The 17,873-nt window shown below is 38.2% G+C and overlaps 1 protein-coding gene across 2 annotated transcripts in view; it reads left to right on the top strand.

Annotated features, from left to right (window-relative positions):
* TOX3 (TOX high mobility group box family member 3) overlaps positions 1-17,873 on the top strand; it is a gene marked incomplete at both ends in the record, with an annotated part of 105,085 nt that overhangs the window by 64,809 nt on the left and 22,403 nt on the right. The window contains 2 exons of one of the 2 annotated variants that reach the window (XM_081216832.1): positions 9,444-9,509; positions 13,594-13,848. In XM_081216832.1, the coding sequence (XP_081072958.1) occupies positions 9,444-9,509; positions 13,594-13,848 (321 nt within the window). The remainder of the gene's footprint in view (positions 1-9,443; positions 9,510-13,593; positions 13,849-17,873) is intronic. The other variant, XM_081216833.1, reaches the window with a different exon arrangement.

Consider the following 17,873-nt stretch of genomic DNA (forward strand, 5'->3'; position numbering starts at 1 on the left):
ATGTAAGTGGTAAAGCTGGGATTTGAACTTGGATCTTTCTGGCTCATTCATTCACTCATGCATTCCACTGATAATACTGATACATACTTAACTGTGGGCAGCCATACTTACACTGGGACCAGAGGAAACCACGTGGAACCAGACGAATTCCTTGTCACCATGGACTCCGTTCTAGTAAGAGGAGAGACAGACAACTAAATGGGGTGAAGTCAGGCAGTGACAAGTCCTGTGAAGGGACATAAAGCAAGGGAATAGACAAAAGACTGAGGATGGGGTGTATGTGGGGTTTGAACTTGTCCTTAAGATGAGTTCGGTAACTCGCCTACCATCCCATAACTAGCTCGGCAGGATTGGAGCACAAAGCCAGTTAGTCTGACTCATGATCTCAAAGTGCTGTCTGTATTTCATTCTTCCTTCTATTGCTTCTGCCCAGTCTTGGCATCTGCAACTTTGCACCAGCCTTGCCGTGTTAACTGGTCTCCCAGCTTCTGTCTTTCCTGATACTAATCTTGCATACCTCCCACTAGCTATGTGCTCAGGGCCGGGCTTTACATCTTTCTCGCTACCTCTTCCCTCCAACAAAATCCTTCCTGGACCTTCCTGTTCAGTGCATTTCAACATACTTAGACTGGCCTTCAGGGCCCTCCAGAGCCTGGCTGCAGATCATCTCTCCCAGCTGACCCCACCTTCCCTCCACACCTGCCCCTCCCCTGCAGCCAGATAGGTCTCTGTTTGTTCCTGGAAAGAAGCCAGTACATGCTGAGGTCTGCAGCTTCGCTCACCCCATCCTCTCTGCCTGGGACACCCCCTCCTCCTGCCTTCCTCCTTGGTTCAAGATGTGTTCCTCGGAAAGGTGATTCCCTTTTGATTCCGTCTCCTAAACTTGCAGACCATTTGTCAGTGTCACTCACTGACCTGGCCCTTCGGTTGATAACTATTTTTGTCGTATCACCCTAACTGAATTGTCATCGCTTAAAACCAAGAAACATGCCTTCTACTTCTACTTCTTGACGTCTTCAGAAAGGTAGATATAGCCCCAACCATATCCTTTTAAGTAGCATCTAATAGGTACTCACTGAAGAGTTGGTAAGGCTTTTTGGAGGAAGTGAGATAAACTATAATTACACAAAAGGCACGGTCACTCCACAGCATATTTGGCCCCTTTTGGTGTGTATTTAAGGAAAATCAGGCCTTTTGCTATTTTCTGAATGTTGGTGATGCTCGGTTGCTGGGCCAGTCCCAAAGATTGCTCCATAAAAGAAAACTTGATGTGAGAAGCTTAGTACCCTCTCCTCTACTTATATTTGTTTTTCTGATATTAAACAAGTGCAGTTGGGTCTCAGAAGTTGTTGGGACTTTTTTTTCTTTTCTTTTTTTTTTTTCTTGCTTCTTCTAATTAGTCCAGATGGCTATGCAATTCACAGACTCAAATGTGTCCAGATCATGAAAATCCAAAGGCCTCCCTGTTTGGGTAGAGTCCATGTGTTTAGGCATTGTTGTTTCTTGTGTGGGTCCACAGAACGTGTTGAAAAATCTAACAGTGGAACTTGCATTTCCTACTTGGTCCAAGTTAGGATGTTTCAGTCCTTCCTCCTGGTCATGAGGGGAGGGGAGGGGGGGTCACCTCACAAGTGATTACTTTTTCCTCTAAGCAAGAAAGGTAATAAGAGATTGTAAATAATTGAACGAAGCCTTTATTACTCTAAACACTACAGCCTGTGCTATATCAGCATTTCAGGAAGATCAGCAACCTATATATGAAAAGGGTTTTTTTAAAAAAGAAATTTCTACCCACTAGCCTAAAATTAATCAGGCTCATCGTTTTCAAGTATGAGTGTATTTTAGAGTTCCTGAGAAGCCGGTAAAAAAAAAATACAGATTTTTAGGTTCCTGCTGCCTAGAGATTCTGATATAGTAAATCCACGGTGGGGATCAGGTGATCTGCACCGTTACCAGGCATCTGCTTATTCCGTGGTCCCTAGCACCACACTTTGAGAAACTCTGACCTAGACTACAAAGCAAAACCTTCAAAAAACAGGATTTTTTTCAATGAGAAAAAAATCAGCTATCAAATTTCATGCTCAAATTCTTGCCCCAGTGATGTTAGATTGTTGGCTCTCTCTTTTCTTTTTGCCTCTTTTTTCACTGCAGCTTGTTTTTGGCCACTGAAGGCATCCATCCTTAACACTCCAACCCCACCCACCTAGCCCTTTTTATCTTTTCTAGAAAAGGGTAAGTGCATTTGCTAGAATAAAGCATTTTTTTTCAAGCTAAGTATCTCTAGTGTTTCAAATATTCATTTTATTAGAATGTATAATTCTTCCTATTACCACTTTTTCCCCATAGGCGTGGTTTTTGGAGGGACCTGTGGTGACAGACGCTTGGTTTCTCCTGTTCATTTGAATTTCAAGTGCTTATTCTGTGCCCTGCTTGGCTTGGAGGACAATTCTACATACCATCATTTCACATCTAGAAATTGATTCATCTGTTTGTTCATTCAATTGAGATTTATTGAACACCTACTATTTATCAAACACTCTTCTTGGCACTGGGACATCAGTGTAAACAACAGATAACACATTCTTATTAAGTTTACAGTCTAGTGGGGGGAGAAATACAAGAAATATGTTGAAAAGTTATGGAAAAAATCGAGTAGGGAAAGAAGGGTAGAGTTCTAGAGGTGGAGGAGGGCTGCCGAGAAATTTTATACAGTGGTCAGAGAGAAGGTGACATTTGAGAAAAGACTCAAAAGGAGGGAAGTGAGCAAGCCATGGGGACACTTGGAAGGACAACAGTCTGGGCACAGGAAACAGCCAGTGCAAAGGCCCTGAGACAGGAATGTGTCCGGGGTCTTGAAGCAAAAGCAAGGAGGCCAGCAGGGCTAGGGTAGGATAATCAAGGGGGGAGAACATTGGCCAAGGTCAGAGAAGAAATGGGGCCATTGTACAGACTTGGGCTTCTTCCCTTGGGTGAATGGGCAGCCATTGCAAAGTTTTGAGCAGAGGAACGATGTGATCTGCCTTGGATTTTCAAAGGATTCCTTTGGCTCTGTGCTGAGAATAGACTGTGGTGGGAGCATGGCAGAGCCAGCAGGACCTGCCAGGAGGCTGCAGCAGGGATGCAGGAGGGAACGGATGGCTGGGGCCTGCCTGAATCCTGTGGAGGGGTGGCAAGCGGTCAGCTTTGGATATAATTGGAAAGATGAGCCAACAGAGTCCTTTGATGACTTGATGAGGGAAGGGAGAGAGAAAGACTGGATTCAAGGATGATTTTTGGCCTGAGTCACCGGAACTGAGTCACTTCCCCATCAAAGGAGATGAGGAAAGGCTGCGGGTGGAGTGGTCTGGGGAGAGGATGAGGAATCCAGTTTTGCTTGCATGATTGAGATGCCTATTGACAACCAAGGGGAAGTGCTGTGGGCAATTGTATATATGAGTCCGGTGCTCGGGAGATAATTATCTAGGAGTTTTTAGCGTATGCAATGGTAAATAATATTTTTGAAAGTTTATTTTTTTAAAAAAAATCTTGCTTTGTACTTCAACCTGTTAATGTATGTGTGCATATGTATATATGTATGTGTGTATAATTGTATATATGTGTGTGCATAATTCTCTCAATATATAATTGTATAATTAGCAGAATTATGTGTGTATATGTATGTATGTTCTTCTGCTAATTATACCTCATAGTCCATTGTTTGCAGTTTTTTGCTTCTAGCCTATTGTTGACCCCCTAACCTTTGGTACAGACTGACTTTATTGACCAAGTCATTCTCTGTTTCCTGGTATGGCACTCCAAATTTACCTCTGATCATCATCAGTATTATTATCATTCGCCATATTGGGCTCGTGTTCACTCTTTTGGGCTTTCTATCTTGAAACAGATTACCACTGCTGAAAATGGTTAAAACTTGATTATCTCTGGTAAGTTCTTTTCCGCGGGGCAGTTAACAGAGGCTTCGAGAGTGTGTGAACTTAGCAGTGCAGCATTCTCTATCATGTGACCATGCTTGGCACACTTGATCACGATGGCACAGTTCATTTGTGTAAGCAACTTGACAGATGTCCTTACTGAGGCATCAAATTGGATGGTGTCTGCTAACAGATCTAATGGGAAAAAAGAAAAGAGAATTCAAAGGATTATCTTTTTTTTTTTTTTTTTAGGATTAAATTTGTGCCGTTTAGCTGTTTGATACCCTGTAGTTAATGGTGTTTTATTAGAAGCCCATACAGTTCTTCACATGGGTGTCAAAATAATTTCAGTGAAAATGATGTTGTGTGGACTCACCAGGCTGAAGTCTTCGTCTTGTGATTACAGATGGGTTATTGTCTGCTGTTTCACTGTCTTCCAAGCCTTTTGCTGGACGAGCTAGACTTAACAATCTCCATTAATTTACTTTGGCATTTCACATGGCTCGTCAGGCCACAAACACGATGGTCTTTAATAATTTTTTTTAAATCCTGCAATGCTCCTTTTTAATTGATGTCCTTCATAAATTGTATTTGCCAAAGCTATAATTACTCATCAAGCAGTGAAAGCAAACCTACCTCCAAGTACAATGAAGATGTTCTTTTGTGAAATTATTAAGATACAGAAGTTCGACACGCAGAGTAATTGTTTTAGCTCTGCTTTATAATTATATCTTTTGAGAATGTATCTTTGGGGATCACACCTATTAGAGCCTATCAAATTGGAAGGGACCGATCATCACCAGCGCACCTCATAAATGCCCCTGCCTCACAGTGACCACTTCCCAATATATATGAGGTCTTTAAAACAGTTGGAATTGGCCTATTTCTTTCATAATGTTTTTAAATGCTCTTTAGAGTGGTTAACTCTCTGTTTCACCTGAATTTCATTTAATTTATTTGAAATATTTCGTTTTGACTCTTGAAATCGCATAGAAGAACCTTATATCATTGGGTAGGGGATCCTGGAAGGAACATCAGTGGAGAGTTACCATCGAAAAAGTTTGGAAGTAGGCCAAATCAAGGTGACTTAGAATCGCATAGAAGAACCTTATATCATTGGGTAGGGGATCCTGGAAGGAACATCAGTGGAGAGTTACCATCGAAAAAGTTTGGAAGTAGGCCAAATTAAGGTGACTTAGAATTGCATAATGTAGAAATTCGCATTTAGTTGATTCGCAAAATGCGTAAATTTTACCATGGTGCAAAATTACGATATTAGCTTTTATAAGAAGGATCCAGGGATAGTAAGAAAGTACTGTCAGTAAAGGATTTGGAACAAGGTTTCCCAGAGTGTGTTCCCACGAGGTGTCGTGGAGGAAACGAAAAGGAAGCGCTCCACAGCGAACCTGGGAGAGAAGTTTACCGTCTCCCACTTAGAGTCAGGTGTGTCCAAGTAGGAACCTTGCCGTCTTTTGTGTCATTTTGTCTCCAGTGTCTTGCATGTTGTAGGCATAGAAATATTTGCTGAAGAGTGAACTGCAGGATTTCTCAGAGCCTTTAACTTTACAGCGAGCACTGTGACTCATCCAAGAGAGGTCGGTGATCCGCAGCCTTTCCCAAACTTATTGGACTTTGGAACCCTTTTCTTGAGGAATGTTTTACTAGACTTAGTAAATGAGATACCCTCTGGGAAATTCAAGCTTTGAGTAAGATCGTTAAAGATAAAGTTTTGAAATTGATCACTGAGTGAAATATTCAAGTTTTTTGCTGCGATTGGAACCTAAGTGATACAGACTGTGCAGCAGGAGGGATGTCAGACTTCATTGCTTGTATCTGTGATTTTGGGCAAGTTGCCTGACCCCAAAAAGCCTCAGTGTGTTCATCTGTAAAATAGGGATAGTAATTATATTTCTCTAACTGGTTCTTGGGAAAATAAGTTACATTTGGTCCCACTCTGGGAAGTTAAATGAAATTATGTAGAGGACTTCACTGGGTAAACCCTTATTACCATTATCATCATAAAAAAAGTAAGGGATAAAATTGCTCCATTTACAATGGTTGATTATGATACACTGAAGTTAAAATGCGATCGACCTTTCTTCCTCTCTCCCTTCCTTCAACAAATAGTGGAGGGCTTCTCATATGCCAGGCGTTGTTGTTAGTTCTGAGGGAGACAGCAGTGAACACAGTTAAGGCCCCTTCCCTCGTGGACCTAGGGTTTTTGTAATATAATGTGTTTACCGATGTCATGGTCTCTTAGAACATAAATTTAATTGTACACAATTCAGTTAAAGTTAACTGTTCTGAGGTCATTATATTAGAGATCCACCCCAAAGGATCACTTTTTCTCTCAGAATTGGACCTGTTCTTACATGAAACAAGCAACACAAGATTCAGAGGTCATGTTTTAAAAGAAAATAAATAAAATTAAGCTAGCATTACTCAATAAGGTAAAGCCAGGGAAACGTGGGATCCCTTTCTTCCCGATCAGGTCCACCATGGCAGTCAGGTGGCCAGATTTAGCAAATAAAAACATACAACATGCAGTTAAATTTGAATCCCCCATAAATAAAGAATAATTTCTTTTTCTATAAGTATATCCCAAATACTGCAAGGGACATACTTATACTAAAATAAGAAGTGGTATATTTAAAAATGAAATTTAACTGGGCATCCTGTATTTTTTTTTTTCTGACTACTCTTCCTCTCTAAACCAGGGCCCCAGCCCCCTGCACAGAAGAAAGATGATTGCAACAAGTCAACGTCTGAATCCATCTGTGCAGAGGAGATATTTTACCCCAAACAGAATAGGAACCTTTGCTTCCATTTGAAATTATTTATAGCTGTTCCCGCCTGATCGCCGAGTGTTTCCAAATTAAAAGCCATTAATTAAGGCCTTATATAGATACAAAAGATATGCGAGGAGTGCTTTGTAATTCCAGCTCAGTACTTCAGGTGAGAGCTTTTCAAATTACGTGGACCACTGGAGCCACCTGCTTGAGGAACCACGGTGGGAGCCGTCTCGTGGCTCATCAGCACGCCACCGTGCCAGCGTTGTTACTGATTTTTCTCATTTCTCCAGGGCAAATACTAATTAATGGATACAATTCACAGCTGATTAGCTGTGGTTTCTTCAGTAATTACATTCGCATACTAACTGTTCAGAAGAGGATTTCTAACCCAGTTCTTATTTCACTCTAAGCTTAATTTGTTTTTTGAATTGTTTAGGCCCTTCTTTAATAGTCATTTTATTTTTCTTTGTTGTTTTAGGTGCTATTGGATAATAAGTGAGTTTAATCTTTAAAAATATGCTCTCTGATAATGAGCTGTTTGCCTTAAATGGATGTCTAATTCCCCAACAAAACCTACATTTAAATAACAGTAAAGTTGTGATACAGGCTTTCAGGAATTGGTACGCAGAATATACATCGTGGCCCAAGTTCTCATAAATCTCCAAAAAGAACATTCTAAATGGAGGCCCGAGATCTTAACTCTAAAATCATCCATTCATCAAAAATTCCAAGATAGAAACCTATCCCTTTTCTTGCATATATTTAACGTTGTAAAAAAAAATGGGGGTGCCTCCCTGGTGGCGCAGTGGTTGAGAGTCCGCTTGCCGATGCACGGGACGCGGGTTCCCGCCCCGGTCTGGGAAGATCCCACATGCCGCGGAGCGGCTGGGCCCCTGAGCCATGGCCGCTGAGCCTGCGTGTCCGGAGCCTGTGCTCCACAACGGGAAAGGCCACAACAGTGAGAGGCCCTTGTACCGCAAAATAAATAAATGAATAAATAAAATAAATAATGGGGGAAAACTGTGTGTGTGTGTGTTCATGCTCCTGCTCACATGTTTCTTTTTATTTTTTAAATTATTTTTAAAACACTTTATTGAAGTATCATGGACCTACAAAAAAACTGTACATATTTCATGTATACAACTTGATGAGTTTGAAGATAAGTATACATTTGTGAAGCCATCACCATGTGTTTTTGATATCACATGGCTTCAGAGAAACTAGATAAGGGGCTTTCTTAAATGCTAACAAATACATCTTTCATAAATCCTTATAAAGATACTTATCCAAATGAATCTGAGGGCTCGTTGTGTGAGGATGTATTTAGGTGTGATTTTACATGGTGGGATTTTGCTTCTGTAGACCATAACAAGCGTTCTGGAACCCTTAGAGCCTTCCGTATAAATCCTGCTTGGTTCTTGGATCCCTGACACGAGAAAGTGCAGCGTGTCAGTCCCACTTCTGTGCACGAATCCTACAGGTTCAGAGTCAGAGGATGAGAGCCCCCCAGAAATAAGTGCTTGTGGGTTTATTGCGGGGAGGATTATGTGGGTATTTCATATCTATGTGTCTGTATCTATATTTATTCTCTGTATTTATCTGTGTGTTTGTATCTATCTGTGTACCTATCTCTTTGGGAAAATTGTGCCTTTTACTTTAAATAATTACTAGCTCTATTTATAATAGAGAATGGATATACATTTCACCCTGTGGAGACCAAACCTATGTGTTATTTGATGCATGAAAGGAAGGAAATAATACACTTTATAAAAAGAAGGGCATTCTTTTACCATTTAAAAATCATGAAGATAATATAGCTCCGGATAATTATGCTCACAGAGCCTTTCCACATTGCCAGACTGATAAGAGAATGTTTAAAGCAACAAAACGTTCCTACTTAGACCATCTGAACCTTAAAATACGTTTCTGCCAAAATCCAAGTTTTACATTTTGATAACAGGTCTCTAGAAGGAAAGGGCTTATGTCTGAAATGCTGATACAGTCTTATTTGTGATGGCCTGAATGGGCTATTGTGTTAGGGAATTAAATAAAAATTGCTGTGTTCATAGGATCCCGCTTATATTTTAAACCTCTTTGCACTTAATGTTACATTGAGAGATTGAATACCACTGTTTTCAACAGCTCTGATGGATATAGATATCGTTTTAAACTCTGGAGATTTAAAAAATACTCTTTAGTCTTATTATTTATTTATATTCATGCCACACCCCATTCACGGGAAAATAGAATTTGAGTCCTGGGAATTGAATTCTATTCACTTTAATTCACATTTTAACCTACCCACACTTGTGACATCTGTTCTTGAAAAGTAAGCTATGAAATCCCAACATGCTTTAAAAATGTGTCAGGGTGATTTTCTTGGAAACTCTTTTCCTGCTAACCTCTGACAAATGCCAGTTCGATAAACAACACCCACTAGTGACCAGTTGGCCAAATGTTTACAATTGTCTCCCTTTGCTATTAGTCTCGATGAGAAACAACACTATTTTCTAGAATTATCGCGTTAGCTTAACTCGGTGCTTTATTTTCTGAGGGAACCAGCCGACAGCATATAGCATAGCGCTCTGAAATCTGTCACAGTTCACATTTGGTCCGAGTGAAACCACCCTTTTATCTCATAACACCAACATTCTTTCCAAATCCCATCTGAGCAGTAAGTAAACCCCCAGAATTCTTTATGATGCTGCATATTAACATAAAACGATCTGTTTTCTTTCAGTTTGGAAGTAACAATAACTACATGAATATGGCTGAAGCAAACAACGCTTTCTTTGCAGCCAGCGAGGTAGGTGTCTGCCTTAATGTATCTGCTCATGTTTTGTGTGTTATTTAGATCATTTAACAGGCTGGAAGGCAAAAGCCAAGTACTGAATTTATCTTGTTATTATGTGGCACGAGGTAACGACTTCGGAGGAAAAACGAGAAAAACTTATTGGAAGAGAAAATAACCTGACAAGTCTTTATCACTTGTCCATAGGCTGTTAGGAACGTTAGTAATTCACATACACATCTCTTGATGAAAAGAATATAGATGCAAGCAAGAGTAAATATATAAGAAAGGATAGAATATCTATCCAAACTATATTTGGAAACTAGGATGGAAGGGACTCCTAATAGGAAATATTTAAACTGCACACAGCTCTGGGGATAATTTCATTAAGTTGACATGGTTTGGGGACAGTGTGGCAGAACAGTATTACAATTTCTGGGGTCTTCAGTGAGAGTGGTGTAAAATGAGTGTTTTTGTTAGATTCCCACGCCCGAGTACAGTACCTGGCACATAGTAGGTGCTCAATAAATATGTATTGAATGAATGAATGGGCACGCTCCAAGACTCGGCTATAGCTAGGAAAATCAGTCGATGGATTTGAAATGCAACACCATGGTGGCTCTGAGTTTGTCTGCAGTTTACCAGTGCCCATGAAACAAACATATTTTTGTTGCTGTTTTCACTGCCTTCCCTACTTAGTGACTTAAGGCTGCTGTCTTGGTCTCATTGGCCTGCCCTCCAGAACAACCTCCATCTTGATTAGATCAAGAAAGAGCGGGGGGGGTGGGGGGGGAAGAAAGAGCAGATATATGTATATGTATAACTGCCTCACTTTGCTGTACAGCAGAAAGTAACACAACATTGTGAATCAGCTATACTCCAATACAAATTTTAAAAGAAAGAAATGGTTTCTTAAAAATGGTAGACTGTGTGAGATTTAAGATTTTAAAACAAGAACAAGCAGAAGTGAAATTGGTCCAAATGGAACATTTCCTCTTGTGATTCCTGTAATAAAAAGTCTTCATTTTCCAAATACATTCAAATATAGGAAACTGGACCAGCTTGACCCCAGAGAATGAAAATCATAATGGCTTCGTAAATGATCTCAGTTACAGGGAAGCAAGTGGTATGGAAGAAATTAACTTGGAGAAATTAGTAGAAAAAGTTGGGGAATCGAGAACTAAGGGTATCCGTAGATTAATCATTTTTGCAGTGACCATCATCTCTCTAACCAAGGATATTGCCTAGATAAGGGATGGCTGTTTGGCACTGGCTGCTGTGTTGTTTGTGATAATGAGCACAAACCCCATCTGTAAGGACAACAAGATGTTTCATTCTGTAGGATTTTTTTCCCTACATTTGAATCAAACATTGATGAAAGCTCTACTGCCAGCAGCTGTTCAGAGACAATTTAATTCCAGCTGTGATAATTCACCGTGTCAGACATTGGCTGTTATATGTTGATACAACAGTTCTCCAGATTTGCATTTTTATCAAAAGGAACAAATGTTTTGAACATTTCAGTACAGATGGTATTTAATCATGTACATACTACTTTAACATGTACAAGGTAAACACTGGAAAGTCAATATCTGTAAAAAGTAATCATATAAACTCTAACTGATTAATCTGATATTGGTCATATGGCATAGTTGCAGAAGTTAATGTCTTTTTCCTTGGTTGCTGCCATACTTGGTTATTTTTATTATCTCAGATAACCAGTGTTGTGATTACTCTTTTCTCTAAGGGATGTTTAACTTTATATTTAATGGATTACCCCTCTTTAAAAGTCATTTAAGATTTTAGCATTTTCTTAGTTATATAATATAATATTATGGTATTATTTTATTAGGTTATGAAATAGTAATATATTAAATTCTAGCTCAAAATTAATTTGTCTTTAAAAAAATATACTGGAGGAACACATAATATGTAAGATCTCTCTTTATTCCTTAACAAAAATAAAAATGACAACCTCCTTAATTTTAACTGCCTCACTTAAGACATGTTAGAATTTAAGTAGTAATCTTATATAATTATTTCACTGTACATCTTTTCTTGAAAAAATAAAGCCCAAGTAAATGTTAATGCACTATGTTATAGCATGTGCCTAATTTCCCAATCACTGCATTAAAAGTAAATTTATTTGTTTTTTTAACATTTTAATGAGTACAGACTAATTCAGGAAGACTTTAGATTTGATGCTGTAAAGTCGAAATTGTGCCTGAAACCGATCCCCTTCCCATAGATATCACCCTGTAGATAACACTACTGGGACCAGGATGCTTTGAGTTTGAAATTCACACATTTGCTTTATGTTTTCTGTCTGTGTCATGATTACCCTGACCATTTTTAAAGTACTTTAAATATTTATTGAAATAATATTTCAAGTGTTAATTACAGTGGTAATGAAAACAGCCAAATGCCACATATCAAGAATGAGTGTTTATCCGTATTGTTAATGTGATATGTTAGATTTCATTAAGCAGTAATGGGGTAGCAAATGAGTCACAAATTACAGTTGCATCTGTTACTAGACCACATTAGTGCCAAAATAACGGCAAATGCAGCCATAGGGTTACATTCATTAGCCAACCACGCTTGTGGCCAATTCATCCCTTTGTGCTTGAGAACTCGGGGTACCACAGTCAGAAATTGACATCCTTGGGGGGGTCATTATTAGAATAAATATGTCAGAAAATCTAATATTTCATTCTAGCTTTCAAATGTGTTATTATGCTCTAATGTTTTGCATCTACTGAATTTGCTAAGAACCTCAAGATGTTCAATTGTCCTGCCATAGACTCCCATAGCTTGTGACCTCTTTATTTCTGGTGAGATACAAATAGTAGTTGACAGGTTCTATAGGCAAGAAATGTTTTTTTTTTCCCCTTACGTTTGTTTCTGTTTTCTCTCAAATGGTTCTTAAGTTACATCATCATTGATAGCTTGAAGAAGGATGATTTTCAGCTCTTAATTAGTTCTTTTAACCAGTTACAACAGATTCAAATTATCTGGCACCAATTCATTCTTCAAAAAATGCTATTAGTAATAAATGAACTATAATGTTGACCCTCTGAGCTAGGAATAAAAAGTATCTGAGCTGTCCCTGAACCCCTTCATCCTACCAAAAAAATATTCTAGACCTTGACCCTTCTCCCCACAAAATCCAAGTTCTATTTTAAGAAAGGCAATTCATGGGGTTCAGCAAGGCAGCCCTGATTTGCATCCCAAGGCCCTATGTGAAAACACTATCTTTAAGAATCTAAGTATCCGTGAAGAAAACAATGCATTATTTACTTAGGTCTTGAGAAATAACACTTGTCTAGGTAATTGAGCAACATCCATGGAATTAGAACATTTCTATCAATATATCTCTCTGCTCGTTCTATGGTCTCTAAAAGCTGAAGACTGGAAGAAAAGTGTTCTGATAAATACATATCAAAATCTTCCTATAAAAGAAAACAACTCTCCTTACAATTTAAATAAAAGCCGTGGACATATGTACTCTGATAATCCTTATATGAAATGCTGTATTGCAAACGGTAACAATTTCCATGGAAGCATTCATTGCACTTGAGAATATACCAATAAGGAAATTTAAAAAGCAAACCATACCTTCAATATCACTTGTTTTATATGTTGTGGCAGAAAGTAATATGTGTAATGTTCACTTCTGGATTAATGTTGTGTGTGTGCTCCACAAAATCGTCAGCATTTGATGAAGCATGTGGATAATGTAAGCGTTTGAGCCGTTTCACTAACATATCAATAAAGTGGCAATTTGTTATATAGCCAAATCTAATGCTGCTGGTGCTCCAACTAACAACAAAGACAGATGTTGCTAATTAAGTACGCATTAAAAAACTGTTAATACTGATACTCCATTAAAATCATATGATAATGAGACTCAAATCTTTAATCAGAATGATCAGCAAAACTTTATATATGGAAATCTGTGATTAAGATATTTTCATTTGAGAAATAAATATTTGGCCTAGCTATGTAGTATTTTCATGTGAAATCTTTCTTTTTCCCTCCAAGGAGAAATAAGATATAGGAAGAGAATATGAAGATATCTGTATTTTGTTTCCTTTAGCAGACGTTCCATACACCAAGCCTCGGAGATGAGGAGTTTGAAATACCCCCGATCACGCCACCTCCAGAGTCGGACCCCGCTCTGGGCATGCCTGATGTACTTCTACCTTTTCAAGGCCTCAGCGATCCGTTGCCTTCCCAGGGAAGTGAATTCACGCCCCAGTTTCCCCCTCAAAGCCTGGATCTTCCTTCCATTACAATCTCAAGAAATCTCGTGGAACAAGATGGCGTGCTTCATAGCAGTGGGTTGCATATGGTAGGCAGCAAATTTACTGCTTGAAAGTGTTTTAGTTATTGTTTGTACTTCTCAGGGTAAAGATCTGAGAGCCCATGTTCTAAAACATGCTCGTGCCTATCCACCAGAGGACGTGTGGATTTTTCCTCCCAATGCCATTTAAATGCAGGTAGTGGATTAATCCCTGGTGTGGGACAAGAGCGTGCTGGGTTGGTTGACTTGAAAGAGGAGGACCCAACAAGATCCTTCTGGTTTGAAATGAGTTTCTGAGAAGTCTGATTCATTGGTTTGAAAGCAGCCCATCTTCCCTTGCCTTTGGTTTGACAAAGAGGTGTACTTGAGTTGAAAGTTTGCCCAGGAGAGTTTTTAGAAATGGAAGCCCTTATCAAGTGCCTGGGTCTTTTGCATTTGTTGGATTAAAGCATCACGTTTATGATACATGATTTGCTCCTACCTGAGATGAAATATCAAACTGTGGTACAGAGAAAGGGAGAAAGAATAATTGCTTATAACCAGCAGAGAAAAATATAGAGCGGGTTATTGTGTGAAGTATACCTAATTGTGGTATTTATTGTCGTAAACACCAAGTAAGGCCCTCCAGAGAGCCAGGGTTACTAATGCAATAATTTTGGTTCTGTTTTTCTTAGTGTGCAATTATAGTTAGCAATCACCAGAGTAAATCTGCTTACGTATTTTAAACTCATCTGCTGGGATTGTTTTTTTTTTTTCTATCATAGTATATAATGCATTTGTGTCTATCTAGGTGAGGTACTAGGCAGACATTTTAAAACAAGATTAATAGTTTATAGGGCTTTTTTTTTAACCCTGATAAAATGAAACAGATGTGTTGGTCTAACAAAAAACAATTCCTATTGCTTGTTTACATATTTCTGTGCACGTTATGACCATGCCAGCGATGTTTATTGGTTTCATTGTTAATTCCCCAGATAACAACAGATGATTGCCAAATATGTAGTGGATTAGCAGTGCAAAGATTCAGTGTGCTCTCTGAAATATAAGATTACTTTCCCAAATAGGATTGCGGCAACATCATTTTCTTTGCCTGTGATCTTTTGTGTTTGAGCTGAACATCAGGGTTTTTATTTTTACTTTTTTGTCAGAAAAAATTGCAGGGAACAGTCGGGAAATGGTCATTAAGTATTCATAAACGTTCCTCGCCATCACAAATAATTGTTTCCTGTGGACTTTCTTACATTTTTGTCCCTTTGACACTGGAAGGGAGGGTTCTGTCGTCTGTTCCTCTATTATCAGCCTTGCAATGTTGTGCCTGGAAAATAATAAAAATAAAAAGGGTGTTTAGTCACCAAGAGAGTTTGCCCAGGGTTCACCATTATTCATAGATGCTCAGCGAGGCTCATTTAAGTTAGGGAAATAGTTAAAAGACCATATAATGCATGCTAAAATGTGTGCTTTATTAAATTGGTAAATATTTATTAATAATATAAGAATCTGCCTTTAAATTAAACATCTGATGAATTACCTTGCCTTAAAGCTATAAAACTGTTATTGCTGCTATAAAAAAAGTGTAAAGGAGGCATTTTGACTATGAAATTTCATTTCATGGTCAATTGAATTTACTATATTGGAAAGAACTAAAGATGGAATCATAAAATAATTATGATATTCACATACACTTAAAGAACAATGCTTTCACGGGCTGGCATTGGAAGAGAGGACTCAATTTTTAATGCTTCTTTTGTAATGTATTGCTAATCACTCAAGCCATTGAATTATTTCATTGATTTTTAAAAGCATGAGTACTTTAGGCAAGTGCAAGCTGTTGTCATGGTATTTACATGGACCTCATCACATTTATTGGAGCCTTTCTGAAGTTTTGTGGAAACCGAATGATATTTATTTTGGCTGGAAACAAACTAATCTTGTTGAAAATTCTAGTAGAATTTCACCTTGAAGAAATGTCATGGGATTTTAAATCACAAATGTTGGAAAAAAATAAAATGTACCAGGACAGAATTATGATGAATACAATGTGTCGTTGGCTTTGTTCTATGTACTACCTGACATGTTCACCTATAAACTTGAATTCAGAATCGCCAGAGGCATGGTTAAAAATAGGTTATGTCAAGGTTCTTCTATATTTCCCTCCGGGTACCGAGGTGGCTGGCGACATCATAATGCTCCACAGCAGCTCCTCGGAGATTTCCCTTAGGAAGGTCACCAGAAAAATAATAAATAATACTTTATACATCATGCACTCGGCTTCCCAGTGTGTACCGGCTATCATACCTTATGCAAGTAAGAAGTTTTATTAACCAAATGAATATGGCTGTCTGTTAAGGATTGCTATGGTGAATTAAGACTTTCATATAAGAAGAAAAGCCAGCTTGTTTATGGGGTATTGAACCAGCTTTTCTTCAGAGCTTCATTGGTTTTCCTTTAGAAAGAGAGACAGTTTGTCACATTACTGATTAGCTGCATTTTTGTTGGCAACCAGCACAACATGTTTATCTTCCTTAAGTTTCTGCCATCATATTTAAAAAACAGAAAGCAGGAACAAAAAAGAAAAGGGGGGATTAAAAAGAGTCTAATGATTAGCATTCCCATTTCAAAATATGCAAATAATGCCCTGGTATTCAAAAGCGAATTGTTGAAAAAATTGAAAGTCGATGCATTTGTGACTTCAAAGAACAACCTTGATTTGCTTGTTGCGGATATGTGTATTTTCACACAGGGTGTCGCTGGCAAGTTGAAATCAACAGTCATAGTTTGGTTAAAAATTCTTTACCTCTGAGCATTATTGTCAGTTCAGATGATCATCTGGAAATTATTTTAATCTACAAAAGATTGCAATCCTAAAAATCTACAACGTGCGCTCCAAAGGGTTTCTTTCTTTTTTTTTTTTTTTTTAACACCTCTCTATAATCTGCCCAGCCTGCTGAGTAGCATTGACATCAGTAGTACATCAATTTCAGAAAGTGGATTATTTTTACTAGACAGCTATTGTGACATATTGGGTCAGTCATAAATGAAAGATATTCATGCAAGCATGCAATACTTGTAATGAAGTCTCACTCTGACCTTCTGTATGATTGATTCTGTAATTTAGTTTTCTCAGGCAGTGCCTGAAATGAAATGAAATCATGTTGAACAAGTTTTGAATACCCACAGTGCACCAGGAGAAGAAAAATCTGCAGCCCTAGAGGCTTGAGAGAGAGCAGCTGAACGATTTATCTCTATGCTATTATAGCCTTTGCCAGCATTCAACATTTCTTTTTTTTTTTCTTATTTGGCTTAAGTACTTAATTCTGCAGGTAGCAGTAAATGGGAAAATAAAATGCTGTTCAGATTTAAAATGACAGGACAGGAGTATGTGCAGGGGACTGATAAAATATCTTGAATAGAACTGACCTTTCATGTAGCTGAAAGTTACTGGGGGATTCATCCTCATAATTACCATATAGATTATTTTTATTTCTTTCCTGCAATGAAACATTTCAGAGAGCAGTAGTGCTGATTGAATGAAAATTGAACTTGTTAACATTCTTTTCAGCTTAGCCTGTTGTACATAACAGAAGGTTAACTTTGATGAATTTCAAAATTCTCTTTGATATCCAAGGAACAGACAGTAAAATAATTGTCTCTAGTCTGATATTTTGTATGCCCCCCAAAAGAGAATTTATAAAACACACTGATAATTCACATATTTTTTCTTCTTGCATTATGTTTCGTGCTTGGAAGAGCGACGTTTTCTGTTTGATATTGCTTTGGACTTAATTACGATAGCACATATTTATAGAAAACACTACTGGTACTCTGATAATATCAAACATAGTACTAGAAAATTGACAAAGATGGAAGTAAGGGAGCTAAATTTGGGTATGGCAGTCTCTGTACCCGTTAAGGAAAGAGATTAAGAGAGAAAAAAGTCCTACAGAAGGTATGCACACAGAGAAGAAAAGTACCAGCTTTTAAAATATTCACAAAGCTCTTATGTCATAATCCAGACAGACATCATTTTTGATCAGAAAAATAAGAATGTATCAAAATAATACTCCTAAAATTAC

Source organism: Mesoplodon bidens (genome assembly GCF_964165515.1).
Source record: "Mesoplodon bidens genome assembly, chromosome: 18".
Lineage (NCBI taxonomy): Eukaryota > Metazoa > Chordata > Mammalia > Artiodactyla > Ziphiidae > Mesoplodon > Mesoplodon bidens.